Here is a 20947-nt window from a genome sequence, read left to right as displayed (position 1 = left end):
GCAACAGGGAAAGCTTTATGGCTTGATGCATTTTAATGCAAGAGGAACCAACTGCTGTTGCTGTACTTAGACCACATGTGCCGGATTCTCTGCAATAAATGTTCAGATAATAGGCAGCAGTAACACTTTGGCCATCGGGCACAAACTTGTGCAGAATTCCCTTGCTATCATAGAAAGTGATGAGCATGGTTTTGATTTTTGACCTTTTTTGACGAACAAACTTTTTTGGCCTTGGGAGAGTTTGTGAACTTCCACTCCACCACACTTTATCACTTCATTGTGGAGTCGTACTGAAAACACCATGTCTTGTCACCTATAACGATTGAATTCAGGAAGTTGGGTTTGCTTTTAGTAGCCTAAAAGTTCTCTGCAGTGTTCAACTCCTGCCTATAATTGACCATCTGTTAAGAATGTGGAACAAGCCATCCATGCACAGCCCTTCATTTTCTTCAAATCCTGGTTTATTATTTGTCGAATTGTTTCCTTATTAATGTATAGATCTTCCGAAATCATTCAGAGCATTGCACATCAGTCATTGGTAATGATTTCCTGCACCTTTTCAATCAACTCTGGTGTTCAAACCATTCTTGCTGAGCCCAGATGTTTGTCATCATCCAGTGATTCTCTTCCATGGGCAAAGCTTTTATGCCACTCGAACATGTATGCATGAGACAGACAATTGTCCCAGCCGACCGGGCTAGCCGAGTGGGTAAAGTACCTACCCGGCAACCCAAAGGTCGCGGGTTCGATTCCCGCCTCGGGCTTGGATCAAAGTACTGCAAAAACCTTGGGAGGTGCAATATGGCCACAGAAGCCGATGCGCCAACAACTACCAAATCAAAAAAAAAAAAAAAAAAAAAAAAAAAAACAATTGTCCCCATATACTTGCTTCATCATTTGAAATGTTTCTATGGCACTTTCGCCCAGTCAAGCACAAAACTTGATGTTTGCTCTTTGTTCCAGTGTTCCTTTACAATCCAGACATAGGAGAGAAATACAGTTCAGCACACACTATGTTCTGAAATAGTGGCAGTTTCTGCTGAACTTGGCTGCAGTGCTCGAGGAACAATCACTCTTTTATTTCATGTTTACCTCTAGTAAATGGCAGCACCAGCACTTCTCATATTGACTTTCTCATTTTCCAATTTCTGCACTATGTATAATAAAGAATTAAACATTTTACACAGAGTGATTTTATTAGAAAGTCACTAATATGCTCCATTAACTATTTCTTTTTTTTAATGATTGTTAAAAAAAAAACAAAACCAGTTAATATGACCATGGGGATAACTCAGTCCCGGATAATTGATATTCTACTGTACAAAGTACTAGTGTCCAAAATAACAAAGGGGCTTAACATTCCACTAATGTCTAAACCAGTCAAAGGGCGGTTGAAAGACTATGGCTATGTTATAAAAACCACTTACCAATGAAGTAATTACCTAGTGAAGACCCTGGGGCAGAAATTTTCAGTGATCACTCCCACATTGCACCATCTAATTTAAAATTAATCAGAAGTGGGATCAGAAAAATGGACAAATTATGTTAAAATATAACATAAAAATATATAAGCTTTGGAAAAAGGATCAAACAGTTGGTGCTGACAGTAACTACTGACAGATTCAATTAAAGATAAAAATTATTTTTTTTCCTCCATGGAAAATTATTTAAAAACTTTAGATAGGAGTAATGAACACATCTGTGGGTCTCAATACTGATAAATCAGTTTGGACCCTGCTACAGTATGCATGTAAAGTGTGCAAATGCACACTTTAGCATTAGTAGAGGCATGTGATGCAAGAAAGCAAGCTTATGCAACATCAGCTAAAAAAAAAAAAAAAAACACACTCCCATTTCACCCCCCCCCCGTTCGTTCCAAGTACCTGTCCTGCTCAGCCTTAAATTTATTTAAGCTATCAACTTCCACAACAAAGGATGGAAGTCTGTTCCATCAACCAATCCCCCACTGGCTAAAGGCAAACTTCCGCACATTTATCCTACATCTGTCTTTCCTCAATTTGAATTTATGCCCTCTCAAATGATTATTCTGAGCAAGAGGAAGAATTCCATCAGGATTGAGCATGCTCAAACCATTCAAGGCTTTATACACCTCAATCAGATCACCTCGCAGGTGCCTAGTTTCCAGACATTGTAATTTACAAAATTTAAGCCTTTCTTCGTAAGAGCAACCCTTTGTTCCATTCACTAATCTTGTTTCCCTTTTCTATACTCATTCCAACAGCTCTACATCCTTCTTAAAATCAGTCCTCCAGACTTATATACAGTACTCAAGATGGGGCCTGACCATTGCCTTATACAAGGGGATAATCACCTCCTTATCCCTGCTAGAAAAATTCCTGTATATCATTGACAAGACACTATGAGCTACTCTAGCAGACCGTCTGCACTGCTCAGAAAACTTCATATCTGCCTGCACAATTACCCCCAGGTTCTTTTCGTTCTCTACCACTATGAGTGTAGTAACACAGAGTTGATACGTCACTGTGGAGTTGCTGCTTCCCATATGTAGTACTTTACATTTGTCAATGTTAAACTTCATTTGCCACCTCTTGGCCCATCTGCTCAACTTTTCTAGATCCTGTTGCAGTGTACCATCATTAGTGTCCTTAACAACCCTGACAACCTTCGTATCGTCTGCAGAGTTGGACATTAAGCTTGATATACCATCATCAGTATCATTTATAAATACAGAAAACAAACAACGGATCCAATACGGAAACATTAGTCCACGATGAGCAGTGTCCATTGATTACCACTCTCTGCCTTCTCCCACTCAACCATCCCTTTATCCATAGCATCAATTTGCCTCCAATGCCGCACTGCTCCAATTTGTGCAGTAGTCTTCCATGTGCAACAGTATCAAAAGCCTTTCTAAGATCCAGATATATGATATCAAAGTTATTCTCTGCATCTAGTTCCTTTGTGACCACATCATAGTATCCAATCAAGTTGGTCAGGCAAGACTTTCCCTTAACAAAACCATGCTGTGTCTGAGCTATAACTGAAGTCTTGTCTAGATGATCCTGCAGTGCTTCTTTAACAAGTGCCTCCATTAATTTTCCTGGAACAGAAGTTAAACCATAGGTCTGTAATTACTTGTGTCGCCTTTTGATCCTCTTTTGAATTGGGGTCACATTTGCACATCTCCAGTCCATGGGTACCTCCCCTGAGTCCAAAGAAGCTCCCATAATTATGGCTAAGGTTTTGCTTACTTCCTTTGCTGCCTCCTTTAATATTACTGGATAGATCCCTTCCACCCCGAGTGCCTTTTTTATGTTTATGTTCAACAATTTCTCCTCCACTTTCCTCTCAGCTTTTACAAAATCTTCCAGCTCACTGGCAGAGTTTAGCTCACCTCTGGCATTCTTCTCCGTGAATAACTCCTCATGGGTGAATGTAGATGCAAAATACTCATTTAGTTTGTTAATTACCTGAGCAGGATCATCAACAGTTGAACCATCAATATCTAGATTCATCCCTTTCCTTCTAGAGTTTACATAGGTAAAGAGCTCTTTGTTGTTTTTCTTTGCAACCTTTGCCAAGGATTTCTCATAATCTGCCTTTGCCTGCCTAATCTTCTTTGTGACTTGGTTACAGACCAGTTTATATATATCATAGGCTTCCATGTCACCCATTAATTTATATGTATCCCATGCATTTTTCTTCTGTGCCACATGTCTCATTAGTTCATCTGACATCCATTTAGGCCTAAACCTTGAACAACTATTTCTTAGTTGGTATGTAAAGCCTAGTAGCTTCCAAGATAAATTCTTTGAATGCTTCCCATTTTGAATTTGCTGTTGGTAACATCATCAGTTGGTCCCACTGTATAGAATTTAAATATTGTCTCAGACCACCATAGTCACCTTTACGAAAGGAAAAACCCTTCTCTTTACACCTGATGGTAGTTACCTCTTTGAGTAAATCCCACTTCAGCACACTGTGATCACTGCCACCTAGTAGTTCCTTTATCTGCAGATTCTTAATGCATGAAGAATCACTACTGATAATCAGATCAAGAGTATTACTCCCTCTAGTTGCCTTCCGAACACGCTGATGAAGAAAACAATCATCCAATAAATCCACAAAAGCCTTGCTAGTGTGTAAGTGACCAACCCACAAATTCCAGTCAATATCTGAGAAATTAAAATCCCCCATTATAAGACTCTCTGATTTACTGGCCCACTCTATTTCCCTGTACAGTTCCTTATTATACTCATTATAGTCATTAGGCCTATAACACACTCCTACTCTCAATTTTTATCTCCCAATGCTTATGCCACACCAAACTGACTCAGCACTGCACTGTCCAGCGATGTCGACTGGCTTCACTTCCTTGGATTTTATGTGCTTCTTAACTAATAGTATAACCCCTCCTCCCTTCCTGTCTTGTCTATCCTTCCTGTACACCTTGTACTCCCCAAATTCCAGCTCTGCATTCCTTATATCTGTGTGACACCACATCTCTGATATCCCCACAATATCTGCCTTTGATGTTCTGAGCAATACCTCAAATTCATCAAATTTATTTACCAAACTCCTAGCATTGGCGTACATGCAAGTATACATGCAGCTGTTCCTATTCTTAGCTACCCTAACACAACCCATGTGTTTACTTGTACCACAATGACTTCCAGCAGTCTCTGAAATACCCTGCATCTTGTTTTCTAGGCTTCTGCTTATTCCAATAAAAGCAATGCAAGAATCACTTTCACCTTTGCTAGTGGCTACTTTTAATCTATTAGTCCTTGTATCCTCCCCCAAGCTAGCAGTTTTCCGACCCACCTAACACTGCCTCGATAGCATCAACAAATATTCTTGCACCCTTTCTATTTAAGTGAACAAATATTCTTGCACCCTTTCTATTTAAGTGTATCCCATCCCTGTGGAAGCAGTCTCTCCTGTTAACAAGTACAGACCAGGCTGAAAAAAATTCTACCACTTCAGCCTTGCACAATCTTTCCAGTGCCGAATTGATCGACAAAGCTCTCATCATATACTCCTTCCTATCGTGTCTGGGCAGAATTGCAGACACTTTCAAATTCAACCCTAATTCACGGCTTTTTTTCAATAGTGACCTGTACTTGTTAAGTAATTCTGCTGGTCTCCTACTCTTAATATCATTTGTGCCAACGTGTACAACAATATCACCCTTTGTGCCCTTAAAAGATGATATCTGCTCTACAACGTCATCAACCTTTGCCCCTGGCAAATTTGTGATTATACTATAGTAGTGGCAAAGGTAGCTATAATTGAAAGAAAGGTGTGCCTTTCTTTCAATTATAGCTATTTTCAGCATGCCACATCTATTGTGGATGCATGCAGTCCAATTTACCAGAGTATCGATGTCTACACAACTTTTCCAATAAATGTCAATTAGTGAAACATTTTCTGCATTGAAAATCTCAATCACCTCATGTTTTTTCACACTGCTATGTGGATTTGTTTAAAAAATTAGCTGGCATTACTGTTCAGTGTATTCTCATGTTTTGTTACTTTATTCATCCTTGATATTTAGTTCAGAAAACATGCTTATTGCTGTGCATTTATATATATGTTTTATTGTCAAAACAGATCATCCTTTTTAACAAGACAAGATAGTTCATCTCTTCGTGAACAAAGTAAATTTATACTTTCCCAGACATCATCTACAATATCAACAGAAAATGTCTTGCTCAAATCAGGTTAGTCCTTTTAATTAATTTTATTACAAGACATAGTTACAAAATTACATATTTTACACATTTTCATTGTGAAAATACGATGTTTAGATATCAGAATTTATATTTGGAATACAAAAACAAGTAAAAAAAGTTCATGTAAATATTCCGAACTCAGAACCCTTATGGAGCTATGGCTGTTTGAATTTTCAAAAATGGACATGGAGTTTGAAGGGTAAAAAATAATTAAGAATAAGAATAAGCATACACGCACCTGGTATGAATAAACATTTAGGTATGCATCTGCTTATTTTTTATTATTATTATTTTTTTACCATTCAAAACTCTCCATAGACATTTTTTAAAATTTAAAACAACCATAACCATTGGATTTATGTTGATATGAACTCTTGTTTGTTTTGGTACATAAAACTACTCCTATAGATGATTTTGGCAGCATAATTTAGAAACACCCTGTGTGTGTGTTTAATGGTAATCACAAATGTAAATGGTATTAAAACCTGTAGTACTCTATTACACCGTGTATGGTTTTAAGATTGAGAAGACAAAGGATATTGGACGCCTCTGTAGCCAGGTGGGCAGGAGCAGCAGTGCATAGAACATGCTTCTTGATTAGACCGGGGTTTGAGCCCGTGACCACCAAATACGGAGGATGCGGAGAGGTCAGGGAATGACTACCGCATATCCCTCCGGAGCAATATGGCCTTAGTTGCTAAAAACGTAGCTCCTAAAAACCAAATAACAAACAAACAAACATTGGACTCGAATTTTTGTAGATTCTAATTTTCAAGATGGACAAGTATAAAGAATAAATGAAAAAGTTATTTCATTGAGTTTAGAGTTAAAAATTGATTTTGTTATTATTTGGCATAACATTTAACATTAAGATTTGTTAATTTTAAAAATAACACATGTACTTGAAAATAAGTTGCTTTGGTGTAAAACAATATAACCCACTTTAAATTGCAATTAATGGGAGTTATTGTTTTAAATTTTGAAGCATCTACTTTCCAGTAATTGATGTGAATACATGAAATCAGAATTTGTAGATAAATGAAACCAGATATTGTTGGTATTTTAAACCAGTAGCTCTGTTTTTTGTGAGGAGGTCATCTATCAGTACTAAATCGAACTAATTCAGTTTAGCTGGAATTTGATTTTACTGTGGCATATTTAATTTTCAATCGTTTTGCATTGTTGAAGTAGAACTGTATTTAAATAACTATTTAAAACAAAATAATTTATCTTCAGGCTTTTTCAATTAGTCCAAAACAGATTTTGATAAAGCTATACAGACAGTCACTGAGAAGTGTAACAGGTTAACAATTGACAGTTGACAGCATCTAATTATGTTTCTTAATACAAATATAAAAAAAAAAAAAGTTTTTAAAAAATTTTTATAGTACTTTTATTGTTTATTTAACCTCTCAGTGTACTGTATTTACTGTCTGTGGATTGTATCTTTATCTATCTAATTAAAGGTGTAATTTTATTATAGTATTTTTGTTTTGTTTCGTTTCTCCAGTCATTAATTGCAATGGTAGAAGTAAAATACATCACATTGGGATCTTTCCTGTATTGTATGAAATGACTGTTTCCTGATTTTAAATTTAAAAAAAAATTGAAATACAGGATGCAGTCAATGCCTGGAATATGCAAGAAAATGCACGGAATATGAAGGAGACACCATCGTATCGTGAAAATATTGTAATGTAAACCCAATAACACATTATTTTTTGGTAATTTGTTCCATGACCTCGGAAGTTGAAATTTTTGCTATATAACTCTCTAAAAGGTTGTTTTTCAATTCCTACTATTAGTTCACACTCTCCCTATATATATTTATATATCTTGTTCAAATTTTCAATCATTAATAAAATACTTTTTATTCATCTACTCAAGTTCAAATACATTTTTTTAAACTTGTAGTGGATGACACGATGTTAATACAGTTTTTTCAAATATTAATTCATTAATTAAATTTAATTAATTAATTTTAGTTTTATATGGGAGAAAAAAATTTCTCTTATATAAGATATTTAGCAGGATATAAATTTAGGAATAAAATTGAAATCAACAGGCAGTAGCTCAATCGGTAAAATGCAAGGATTTCAGTATTTTTCACGTGAAGGTGAAGAATGAGAGTTCAATTCTTGTGAAAATCAATTTTTTGATAAATTTTTGAAAATTTTTGCTTTAAGTAGACGTTTTATCCAAATGATTTTCGAGAGTGAGTTAGCAGTTGTGGCTTAGTGGTTAGAATGAAGGATTTTTCTCAAAAAATAAAATTGAAGAAATTTTATGCTTTGGGTTCAATTCCGATTTCTCTCCTTAAAATCTTTGTCATCAATTGTTGGTCACTTCTCCTACCTAACCTTAAGATTGAGCTACGTGTCGAGAAGGTGGATGGCATAGGGTAGTAAAATAATTATGTCGCTAGCGTGCCCCTCAGGGTACCGGGCGCCCCCCTGTTGTAAGAAGCCTTACTCCATCATCAGGGCCACTGATGGAGTGGACCGTATATTTGCTCCTGTTACGTGGGATTAAAAATGAATGAAAACAATAAACTAAACAAACACAATATTAAGTGGCAAATCATGGGCATCAACAGTACATAAGATGCAAGGTAGCACTGTAGATTATGCAGTAATATATCTAGGACGAAAACTCTTTGCAGCAGGTCAAGCATATGTCGCCTTGAGTCGTGTGAAATCATTAGATGGACTATTAATTGAAGAACTGGACTGCTCGAAACTCACTGGAAAGGTTCCTTGCAATAATGAAGCATTACAAGAGATGGATAGAATGAGAAATTATAGACCACCATCAGCTTCATAAATTAGAAACGAAAAAAAATAGAAAGCGAATAAATCGTTAATAAAATACTTTTCATTCATCCACTCAAGTTCAAATACATTTTTTTAAACTTGTAGTGGATGACACTTGATGTTAATACAGTTTTTCAAATATTAATTCATTAATTAAATTAAATTAATTAATTTTAGTTTTATATGGGAGAAAAAAATTTCTCTTATATTTAGTAGGATATAAATTTAGGAATAAATACCGTCAGTGGCGAAGCGTGTAGATCGCTGGAAAAAAATTTCTTTTTCAGATTCTTTTTTCATTCTGGGTTCTAGTCTGAGTCAAGGAGGGAACAAAATGGAAAATGAAAATGTGAATAAAAATAATAGTCCAACACCATATATAGAAAGGAAAATGGAAAATTGCAAGGAAATTCACTTTCTATTTTGCCACTTAATATTGTGATTCTGTCATATGTATATACATATTTATATTAATTGTAATTATTTAATAAAAAGTAACTAAAATAAAATTTTTCTTTGTTGACCTAAGTAGGAATTGACTTTAAAATTTTTTTTTTTTATATTACTTGTTATAGTGCAAATTGTATTAGTTACCAATTCAAATCACTAAAATGTACTACACTTTCATCGTTATCATATGGTCTGTTATAAGAACCAATTTTGAATGCCTTTGTAACATTTTTCTAAAGCACATTTCTGGAGGTCACAACCATAAAACAGTAAAAACAGTTTGCACTTTCTGGTTTATTGGTTACTGCAAGCAATTATAAACAGGTAGTAAACTCCATGTTAGTGCATTTGCGAAAATAACGATAGCTGGAATTGTGTGGTTTTTGCGTTATTATGGTGAAATGCATTTCCCCTTTACTGAAATCTTCAATCGTATAAAAAACATAAATAAATTTTCAGAATCTTCTCTTCATTCCTTTTTTTTTAAGCTTCGTAAACTTGTTACTCCATGCAAATTGTGTTAGTTGCAATTTGTGCATTCCGTTAAAAAATGCTTATGCATCTATTGAAATTTATAAAGAAAATAGAAGTCTATCTTGAAAACAAATGCATCTTGAAGCATTTCTGAAGAAGATGACTCCTTGTGCAACAGGCCAACGAGTTCCGAGCCAATTATAAGTGATCAACGAGTGTGCAGTGCATTTAGTCGATGATGAAGAATAAACATTCTTTAAAATTTGTAAGTCATAAATAATTTCTTTATTATTATAATTTGCTTGATTTTACAGGCTACGTTTTAATTTCTTTGGATAAACCAATCATTGTTTAAACATAAACTAATTAGCTAACTAATTTCATTGTTGAGAATGTAACCCTATTTTTAATATTGTCTAAGGGATTTAATTCCCGCTTTACAAGTTTTCGATTTACGAGCGCACGCTGGGAACAAATTAACTCAAAGTCGAACTACCTGTGCTCAAGATGTGGCCTAGCCACTGCCTTGTACAATGGGATAATCATCTCCTTAACTCTTCTATCAAAGTTCCTGTATATCATTGATAAAGCCCCATAAGCTCTCCTGGCAGCCTGTCTGCACTGCTCAGAAAACTTCATACCTGACTACAATTACCTCCAGGTCTTTTTCATTTTTCACTAGACTGAATGTTGTACCACACAGTTGTTACATTACTCTGGGATTACTGCTACCCATATGCAGTACCTTGCACATCTTGCTGTTAAACTTCAACTGCCATTTTTCAGCCCATCTACCTGATTTTTCTAGATCTTGTCACAGTAGCTTACCCTGATTAATCTCATTAACCACCCTGCCAACTTTTGTATTATCTGAAAATGTAGATATTAAGCCTGATATACCTTCATCAATATCAGTAATAAATGTAGAAAACAATGGGCCCGGTGCTGAATCCTGAGGACTTCACTAATAAAATTAGTTCATGAAGAGCAGTGTCCATTAATAACCAATCTGTGTTCTCCCAAACAACCATCCCTTTATCCAAAGTGGTAACTTGCCTTTAATACCATACTCTTCCAATTTGTACAATGGTCTTTTAATTGCAACAGTATCAAAAACTTTCCTGAAATCCAAGTATAAAAATTACTGCATCATAGTTTACAATTAGAGTAGTCAGACAAAATCACTTCTTAAAAATCCATGCTGTGACTGCAGTATAATTGCACTTCTGTCTAAATGGTCCTGCATTACTTCTTTAACCAGTGACTCCATTATTTTTCCTGGAACGGAACAGAAATAAAGCTAACAGGTCTGTAATTATTCATGTTACCTTTTGATCCCCCTTAGTGAATTGGGGATGATTTACACATCTTCGGTCTATAGCAGCGGTTCTCAAACTTTTTGGTCTCAGGACCCCTTTATACTCTTAAAAATTATTGAGGACCCCAAAGTCTTAGTATAATGTCTTAGTATTATTATGAAAATAGTTTTGACCTCACGGACCCCCAGGGGGTCTGTGGACCACACTTGGAGAACCACTGGTCTATAGTGACCTCCCTTGAATCAGAGATGCTCTCATAATTATGCATAATTGTTTACTTACCTCCTCTCCCTTAATATAAATGGACAGATCCCATCCACCATAGGCACCTGTTTTATGTTATGCTTCAGCAATTTCTGTTCCACTTGCATCTCAGTTATCAAAAATCATTTAGCTCCATGTTAGATTTTGATGAAGATCTGGCATTCCTCTCCCTAAAGAACTCCTCATTTGTGAATGTAGATGCAAAATACCTGTTCAGTTTGTAAGCGACATGAGGATGGCTATCAACAGTTAAACCACAAATATGAAATGCAGAAATGTGATTCAATCCCTTTCTTCTATTATTAATAATTAAAAAAGTTGTTACTGCTTTTCTTTGCCAGAGACTTCTCATAGTCTGCCTTAGCTTGCCTAACCTTCTTTGTGACTTCATTACAGATATGTTTAATTGTACCATAGGCTTCTATATCACCCCTGATAATTTATATGCAGCCCTTGCATTTTTCTTCTCTGCCACAATTCTTATCAGTTTATCTGGCATCCACTTAGGTGTAAGCCTGGAATTATCACCCCTGATAATTTATATGCATCCCATGCATTTTTCTTCTCTGCCACAATTCTTATCAGTTTATCTGGCATCCACATAGGTCTAAGCCTGAAACAGTATTTTTTAGTTGGTATGAAAAGCCTAGTAGCTTCTACGATTACCTCCCCGAATACTTCCCATTCAGAATTTGCTGTTGGTAATATCATCAGTTAGTCCCACTATGTAGAATTTAAAAACTGTCTAAGACCACTGTAGTCACCTTTACAAAAGTAAAAACCCATCCCTTTACCTCCGATAGTAGTTATGTCTTTAAGTAAATCCCACAGCAGTATACTGTGATCACTGCAACCCAGTTGGTCTTTTACATGCAAATTTTTCATGCATGAGGAATTGCTGCTGATAATCAGATTAAGAGTATTGCTTCCTCTTGTTGCCTCTCTAACATGCTGCTACAGAAAACAGTCATCCAGTAAAACTACAAAAGTGTTGCTAGTTTGTGAGTGACTAATCCACGTTTAGTCAGTATTAGGAAAATTAAAAACCTTCATTATAAGACATTTGATTTACTGACCCACTCTGTTTCTCTGTATAGTTGTTTGTTATATTCATCATAGTCATTAGGCCAATAATGCATTCCTACTTCCGTAGCCAGGTGGGCAGGAGTAGCAGTGCATAGTACACGCTTCTTGGTCTAATCAAGAAGTGTGCATAGTACACGCTACTTGATTAGACCAGGGTTCGAGCCCATGACCACCAAAAATGGAGGATGCAGAAAGGTCAGGGAATGACCACCGCATATCCCCGGAGCAATATGGCCTTAGTTGCTAATGCTCCCAAATTAAAAAAACAACAGCATTCCTACTCTCAATTTTGTTTTCCTGTTTATGTCACACCAAACTGACTCAACTTTGCACCACCTTAAATTTAATATGTTTCTTAACTAACAGAATAATTCCCCTCCCTCTTGTCCTGACTGTCCTTTCTGTATGCATTGTACTCCCACATTAAAATTCTGCATCCTCTTATGTCTGAGTGACACCATCTCCAATATCCCTGCAAGGTCTGCATTTGATGACTTAATCAGTACTTCAAATTCATCAAATTTATTTACTGTGCTCCCAGTGTTAGTGTACATGCAAGTACAAATGCACCAGTTCTTACTCGTAGTTGCCTTATCACAGCACATATGCTTTTTACATGAGAACCCCACCCCACCCCGTAGGTCTTGCAATCCCTTATACTTGCGTTCCAGGCTGCTGCTGAATTAATGATGTTTACAGCATCATCACCATATACAAATCACACTTTCACCAAAATGTGATCTGTATATGGTCATTTTCAACAACAGGTATTAGTAGTTTCAGCTATTTGGACAGTGCAGATGAAACAGAAATCTCTGTTAGTCATGAGGGGTCGATTTGACCCCACAAAACAAATACAGGGTTAAGTTAAACATAGATAAAAGCTCAATAAACTTAGGACAAAATGCCTCATGTTGTGGGAGCTAGCTATAAAACATGGTATAGGTAGGGAATAGCCGCTGGCATTGAGCAAGCACAGTTTGTTACTGAGTGCATCAGTCTCATGTTATGGAGATACAGGAGTTGTTTTGGTATCACATTATGCATCTTAAATAAAAAGCATTGCCCCAATGCAGAAGTATATTGCTGTTTATTTAAAATGCATGCTGTTCCCTATATTGACCCTTTTTAGAGGTCTCATTCGTGGGGACGTAGGCACTGCAGCTATTTCTCCACCAGGAAGACCCAAAAAAGGGACAAAACCACAGTAAGAGTAATGACATATATTTTAGCATTAGTAGAGGCATGTAATGCAAGAAAGCAAGCTTATACAGCATCAACCAAAAAAACTTCCCATTTCACCCATCCATTCACTCCAAATGTTTATCTAGTTTTGCCTTGACTTTATTTAAGCTGTCCACTTCCACAACAACAGATGCAAGTTTGTTCCAGCAATCAACCACCCACTGGCTAAAGGCAAATTTCTGCACATCTATTCTACAACTGTCTTTCCTCAGTTTGAATTTATGCCCCCTCAGGTGTGTAATCTGAGCAAGAGGAAGACTCCTATCAGCATTGAGTTTGCTCAAACCGTTCAAGGCCTTATACACCTCAATCAGATCACCTCTCAGGTGCCTAGTCTCCAGATACTGCAATTTGCAGAACTTAAGCCTTCCTTGGTAAGAGCAACCCCGTTGTTTCACTCACCAATCTCGTTGCCCTTCTCTGTACTTGTTCCAGCAGCTCTACATCTTTCCTAAAATGGGGCCTCCAGACCTGTATGCAATACTCAAGGTGTGGCCTGACCATTGCCCTGATAATCACCTCCTTATCCTTGCTAGCAAAATTCCAGTGTATCATTGACAAGATTCCATGATCCCATCTACTCTTGCAGCCAGTCTGCACTGCTCAGAAAACTTCATATCTGGCTGCACAATTACCCCCAGGTCTTTTTCATTTGCCACTACCTTGAGTGTAGTACCTCACAGTTGGTACGTTACTCTGCTACCCATATGCAGTACTTTGCATTTGTCAATGTTAAACTTCAGCTGGCACTTCTCAGCCCATATGCTCAACTTTTCTAGATTCTGTTGCAGTAGTGTACCGTCATTAACAACCCTACCAACCTTTCATATCATCTGCAAACTTGGACATTAAGCCTGATATACCTTCATCTCAATATCATTAATAAATACAGAAAATAACAATGGGCCCAACACTGAACCCTTGGGGACTCCACTAATAACATTAGTCCACAAAGAGCAGTGTCTATTGATTACCACTCTGTCTTCTCCCACTCAACCATCCCTTTATCCATAGCAGCAACTTGCCCTTAATGCCATACTGCTCCAGTCTGTACAGAATTGGAATACTAATTTTAATAAATAATATATTTCTCCGTGAAGGCAGCATTTTTTTTACTTAAAGTTTGTAGTGCACTACCAAGAAAACTCATGGTGAAGTGTCTCCACAATATGAGATATGAACACAGTAGAAAACTTAGTTTGTTCAATATTTTGAACAAAACATCATTTATATTATTTATTATTGCTTAAGTTTATTGTTTAAGTCTTGTAAGTCTTGCCCAATGATTGCTAAATCTGTAGTAATTATATTTTGCTTTTATTATTAAAGAATTATTTTTTTTATTATTATTAAAACATTTCAGAAACATATTGTGGACCTTAAGGGGCCTGTGGGCCATCAGGTTGGGGGGGGGGTTGGTATCATGTAGTAATTCAGAATTCCTCTACTTTCATTCTGAATATTTTGCAGATATTCTCTCTCAGAAATGGATTACAAAGAAATATCTCCAGTTTGAGACCCTTAATCAAGAAAATAAAGAACCCTATAAAGATGATACAGTGGAAAAAGAAACATGTGTACCTGTCAGTACACTTCCGCACTACACATTTACTAGTTACACTTTTGATGAGCCTGTAGAAGAAATCTTTCATTCAATTGAAGAAGATCCAGTGGTCCTCTTAAATCAGAAAATTGAAGATATAAAGTCAAAAAAGGTAAGCTCACAAATATCCTTGAACTTTGAACTGAATGCAAGACAAGTAATGAATATAGTTTAAAATTTTGGGATTTATAATTTTTTGTTTCATTCTGATATTTTATTGGAAAATAAGAACAAATACCTCAGTTAGTACCAGTCTTGTTATCAAAAGAAAACATATATATATTTTCTGAATAATTCACTTTCAATGGCACAGCATTGCTGAACAATTTAAGGATGAGTGAAGAACAACATGCAACAGTGAGGGGTAACACATGGAGCACAAAATGTGATACAAATTATTCTCTAATTTTTACAGACATTTTAAAAGACATTGTACTCTTGGGATGTGTTGAGACATAGTTATTTCATCATTTAAAAGAAAACACTGTTAAATGTTGATAATATTATAGTATTATCAATTAATCAAAAAAAAATTATTAATCTTATTCAATTTCATTGTTAATTAAATTGTATTTAAATGGAAATCATGACCCACACTAGTGCTTCGAAGCAAAGCTCAGAGACTAGCGAGAGTGCTGTTGCTCGGGGGAGAAACGAAGGGGGTAATTCTCCAACGCATCAGTCTCAAAAAATGTGCGAAATGTGAAATGTTTGCGACCTTTCTAACATCATCAACTTTTGCCCCTGGCAGACATACCCCGGTCCTGTTGCACCTATCCTTCTTACATGGTATATTCCCCGTCTCCCTGACAATACAGTCACCAACAATAACTGGTTCCTTTGGGATCAGCACATTCTGCCTTGGAGATTGCCTCTGTGTTGCATGATGCACAGGAGTGAGCTCTGTAATTGAGCTGGGCAGCTGAGAGCCTGATGGGCCCCTCATAGCCAAGGAGGATGCCTTTGTGTGTGCTAGGTTTCTGGAGCGTCAAGAAATTAGGCACCAACTCAGTGTTCTGATGGGTGTCTATGAGAGCTTGAGGTGTAGGGTAAATGCCCTTAAAGAAATTAATATGAGGGGCCCATCAGGCTCTCAGCTGCCCAGCTCAATTACAGAGCTCACTCCTGTGCATCATGCAACACAGAGGCAATCTCCAAGGCAGAATGTGCTGATCCCAAAGGAACCAGTTATTGTTGGTGACTGTATTGTCAGGGAGACGGGGAATATACCATGTAAGAAGGATAGGTGCAACAGGACCAGGGTATGTCTGCCAGGGGCAAAAGTTGATGACGGTGTAGAGCAGATATCATCTTTTCAGGACACAAAAGGTGATATTGTTGTACCCGTTGGAACTAATGACATTAAGAGTAAGAGATCTACAGATTTACTCAACAAGTACAGGTCAATGTTGAAAAAAAGTCATGAGTTAGGGTTGAACGTGAAAGTGTCTGAAGTTCTGCCCAGACACAATAGGAGGGAGTATATGATGAGAGCCTTGTCAATCAATTCGGCCCTGGAGAGATTGTGCAAGGCTCAAGGGGTAGAATTTTTTTCAGCCTGGTCTGTGTTTGTTGACAGGAGAGACTGCTTCTACAAGGATGGGATACACTTAAATAGAAAAGGTGCAAGAATATTTACTGATGCTATCGAGGCAGTGTTAGGGGGATCGGAAAACTGCTAGCGTGGGGTGATACACAGACTAAAAGGTTAACAGTGGCCGCAGGCTTAGGCAAAAGTGATTCTTGCACTGCTTCTATTAGAATGGGCAGCAGACTGGAAAGCAAGATAATGGAGATTTCCAGGACTGCTGGGAGTCGTAGTGGAACAAGTAAATACATGGGGTGTGTTAAGGTGGCTAGGAGCAGGAACAGGTGTATGTATACTTGCATGTACACCAATGCTAGGAGTATAGTTAATAAATTCGATGAGCTTGAAGTGCTAGTCAAGACATCAAAGGCAGATATTGTTGGGATAACAGAGACGTGGTGTCACACAGATATAGGCAGTGCAGAGTTGGAATTTGGGGAGTACAATGTGTACAGGAAAGTTAAGAAACACACAAAATCTAAGAAAAATGCATCCAATTGATGCTAGTGGACAATGCAGTGTTGAGTCTGTTTGGTGTGAAATAAGCACTGGGAAAGAAAAAATGAGAGTAGGTGCGTGCTATAGGCCTAATGAATCTGATGAGTATAATGAGCAGTTGTGCAGAGAAATAGTGGGCCAGTAAATCAGAATGTCTTATAATGGGAGATTTTAACTTTCTAGATATTGACTGGAACTTGTGGATTGGTCACTTGCACACTGGCAAGACTTTTGTGGATTTATTGGATGACTGTATTCTACAGCAACGTGTTCGAGAGGCAACCAGAGGGAGTAATACTCTTGATCTGATTATTAGTAGTGATTCTTCATGCATTAAGAATCTGCAGGTAAAGGAACCACTGGGCGACAGTGATCACAATGTATTGATGGTTAGAATTATTTAAAGATGTAACTACCATCAAGGCTAAAGGGAAGGGCTTTTGCTTTCGTAAAAGTGACTACAGAGGTCTCAGACAGTTTTTAAATTCTGTAGAGTGGGATCAACTGATGATGTTACCAACAGTGAATTCTAAATGGGAAGCCTTCAGGGACTTAATTTTGGAGGCTACTAGGCTTTTCATTCCAACTAAGAAATACTGTTCAAGGTTTAGGCCTAAATGGATGTCAGATGAATTAATGAGGCTAGTGGCAGAGAAGAAGAATGTATGGGATGCATATAAAGTATCAGGTGACACTGAAGCCTATGGCAGGTATATACTAGTCTGTAATCAAGTCACAAAGGAGGTTAGGCAGGTGAAGGCAGATTATGTGAAATCTTTGGCAAAGGATGCAAAGAAAAACAGGAAGGAGTTCTTTACTTATGTAAACTCTAGAAGGAAAGGGATGAATCAGATTGGACCACTTGACATAGATGGGTAGACTCTTGATGATCATTCTCATGTAGCTGATAAACTGAATGAGTATTTTGCATCTACATTCACACATGAGGAATTATTCAGTGAGGGGAGTGCCAGAAGTTTATCAAACACTAACAGTGTTTGATAAACTTCTGGTGTTTATCAAACACTAACAGTGAGGGGAGTGCCAGAAGTTTATCAAACACTAACAGGGGGCTAAATGATTTTGTAATAACTGAGAGCAAAGTGGAGGAGAAATTGTTGAAGTTAAACATAAGCAAGGCACCTGGGGTGGATGGGATCTATCCAGTTATATTGAAGGAGGCAGCAAAGGAAGTAAGCAAACCCTTAGCCATAATTATGAGAGCTTCCTTGGACTCAGGGGAAGTCCCCATGGACTGGAAGTGTGCAAATGTATCACCAATTCTCAAAGGAGGTTCAAAAGGTGACACAAGTAACTACAGAGCTGTTAGTTTAACTTGTGTTCCGGGGAAAATAATCACTTGTTAAAGAAGCATTGCAGGATCATCTAGACAAGACTGCAGTAATAGTCAAGACACAGCATGGGTTTGTCAAAGGGAGGTCTTGTCTAACCAATTTGATTGGTTACTATGATGTGGTCACAAAGGAACTGAATGCCAAAAATAATTTTGATGTCATATACTTGGATTTCAGGAAAGCTTTTGATACTGTTGTACACGGAAGACTGTTGTACAAATTGGAGAGGTATGGCATCAAGGGTAAGCTGCTACAATGGATAAAGGGATGGTTCAGTGGGAGACAACAGAGAGTGGTAACCAGTGGACACCGCTCTTCGTGGACAAATGTTATTAGTGGAGTTCCCCAGGGTTCCGTGTTGGGCCCATTGTTGTTTTCCATATTTATCAATGATATTGATGAAGGTATATCAGGTTTAATGTCCAAGTTTGCAGATGATACAAAGGTTGGCAGGGTTGTTAACGACAATAATGACAATATGCTACTCCAATTGGATCTAGATAAGTTGGGAAAATGGGCTGAGAAGTGGCAGCTGGAGTTTAACATTGACAAATGCAAAGTATTGCATATGGGTAGCAATAACCCAAGAGAAACATACCAACTAGGTGGTACTACACTCAGGGAATTGGAGAGTGAAAAAGACCTGGGGGGTAATTGTGCAGCCAAATATGAAGTTCGCTGAGCAGTGCAGATGGGCTGCCAGGGCAGGTCATGGTGACTTGTCAATGATATATAGGAACTTTGCTAGCAGGGACAGGGAGGTGATAATCCCATTATACAAGGCAATGGTCAGACTACACCTAGAGTACTGTGTACAGGTGTGGGGGCCTCATTTTAGGAAGGATGTAGAGTTGCTTGAACAAGTACAAAGAAGGGCAGCAAGATTGGTGAGGGGAATAAAGGGGTGCTCTTACCAAGAATGGCTTAAGTTCTGCAAATTGCAGCACCTGGAGAGTAGGCATCTGCAAGTTGATCTGATTGAGGTGTATAAGGCCTTGAATAGGTTGAGCATGAACGTTGATGGGATTCTTCGTCTTGCTCAGTCTAAGAACTTGATTGGGGCACAGTTTCAAATTGAGGAAAGATAGTTGTGAAATAGATGTGCGGAAATTTGCCTTTATCCAGCGGGTAGTTGATTGGTGGAACAGGCTTCCATCTTTTGTTGTGGAAGCTAATAGCCTAAATAAATTTAAGGCTGAGCCGGACAGGCATTTGGAACGAATGGAGGGATGAAATGGGAGGGGGTTTTTTTTTTTTTTTTTGGCTGATGCTGCATAAGCTTGCTTTCTTGCATCGTATGCCTCTACTAATGCCAATGCCAATATTAAGGCAACTGAAGGAAATGGGAATTTTTCTTTTTGATTTAACAAAGTTTTGATACTGTAACACAACCAAACATATTGGGTTAAGATCGAATTTATTAGTTGGAATTAATGTATATCCTATTTTTAACATTTTTTGTTTCAATATTTGTTTTTACAATGTGTGAAAACAGTGATATTATAAAATAAAGATAAAATCTTATGTGTTCTATCATTGAAATATAACCTTCCCCCTTTCCCTTCCTCAATGATGGAGAAAGAATTATTCTAGTGCAGTGTTTCCCAAACATCAGTCTTTTGTGTACCACCTCTGTGAGTTTTACCCTATCTGAATAACGCCTGTACTGTTATTTACTTAATACAGTGCAATCTTGATATAATGAGGGTGTCTGGCAACAACTTTAAAATGCATATTATAAGTAAAGCTACAGAGGATGCGGAAAGGTCAGGGAATGACCACCGCATATCCCCAGAGCAATATGGCCTTAGTTGCTAATGCTCCTAAAAAACTAAATAACAAATAACAACAGTATAAGTAAAGCTCGTTATAGTTGAAAAAATTTTGCCGTTTCTTTCTCAGTTTTTTTAAACATAAATATGCTTTATTTAGTAAATGAATGCTTTATTTACTAATGTTTTATGAGATGAGTATAATAGACATTTCTGGAATTTCTAAAAATGTCTATTTATGTCAGACTAAAAAACATACAACATTAAAGGTTATGTCATTCCCTTTGCATTCTATTAATACACAATGCTGGACTTACACTTTACACATCCATTCTGAAATAGTCATGTAATTTAGTTTGCCAGAACTGATGACAATTTTTTTTTCAATACATAATTCTTAATAGTGGTCAGATGCAGTAAATGAAGATGTTCACTATTTTACTCTGACATTCTAACCATGCCATCACCTCATTAATGTTTTCAAGCACTTTATTAATTTCTGGTGCTTTTTTCCTTATAGCAGTCATCCACATTATCTTCCGAGTCATTCACTATGTTACTGGCCTTTTGTTTGTCAATTGTCTTCCAACTGTTCACAGAGGTTGTGATTTCTTCCTTACTCAGGTAATGTGCACCTTGGGCTTCTGCATCCATCTCAAGCCAAGCAGCTCCAAGACTGTCACCAAGTCATTACAAGCAGCCTCTGCTTCTTGTTCTGAAAATGCTGCTAATTCAAGGTTGTTATTAGTAATCTCATCTTTTC

The 20947-nt window shown here is 37.2% G+C and overlaps 1 protein-coding gene across 3 annotated transcripts in view; it reads left to right on the top strand.

Annotated features, from left to right (window-relative positions):
* Window positions 1–20947, top strand: part of LOC150090805 (telomerase protein component 1-like) — an 827340-nt gene that overhangs the window by 17611 nt on the left and 788782 nt on the right. For all 3 annotated transcript variants that reach the window (XM_090372947.1, XM_090372938.1, XM_090372956.1), the window contains exons 3-4: window positions 5596–5705; window positions 14839–15083. In XM_090372947.1, coding sequence (XP_090229073.1) covers window positions 5596–5705; window positions 14839–15083 — 355 coding nt within the window. The remainder of the gene's footprint in view (window positions 1–5595; window positions 5706–14838; window positions 15084–20947) is intronic.

The sequence above is a fragment of the Mastigoproctus giganteus genome, chromosome 1 (genome assembly GCF_048544385.1).
Source record: "Mastigoproctus giganteus isolate SK-2022 chromosome 1, ASM4854438v1, whole genome shotgun sequence".
NCBI lineage: Eukaryota > Metazoa > Arthropoda > Arachnida > Uropygi > Thelyphonidae > Mastigoproctus > Mastigoproctus giganteus.
The sequence above is the reverse complement of the archived record's forward strand: the minus strand, read 5'-3'. Positions and strand labels throughout refer to the sequence as shown.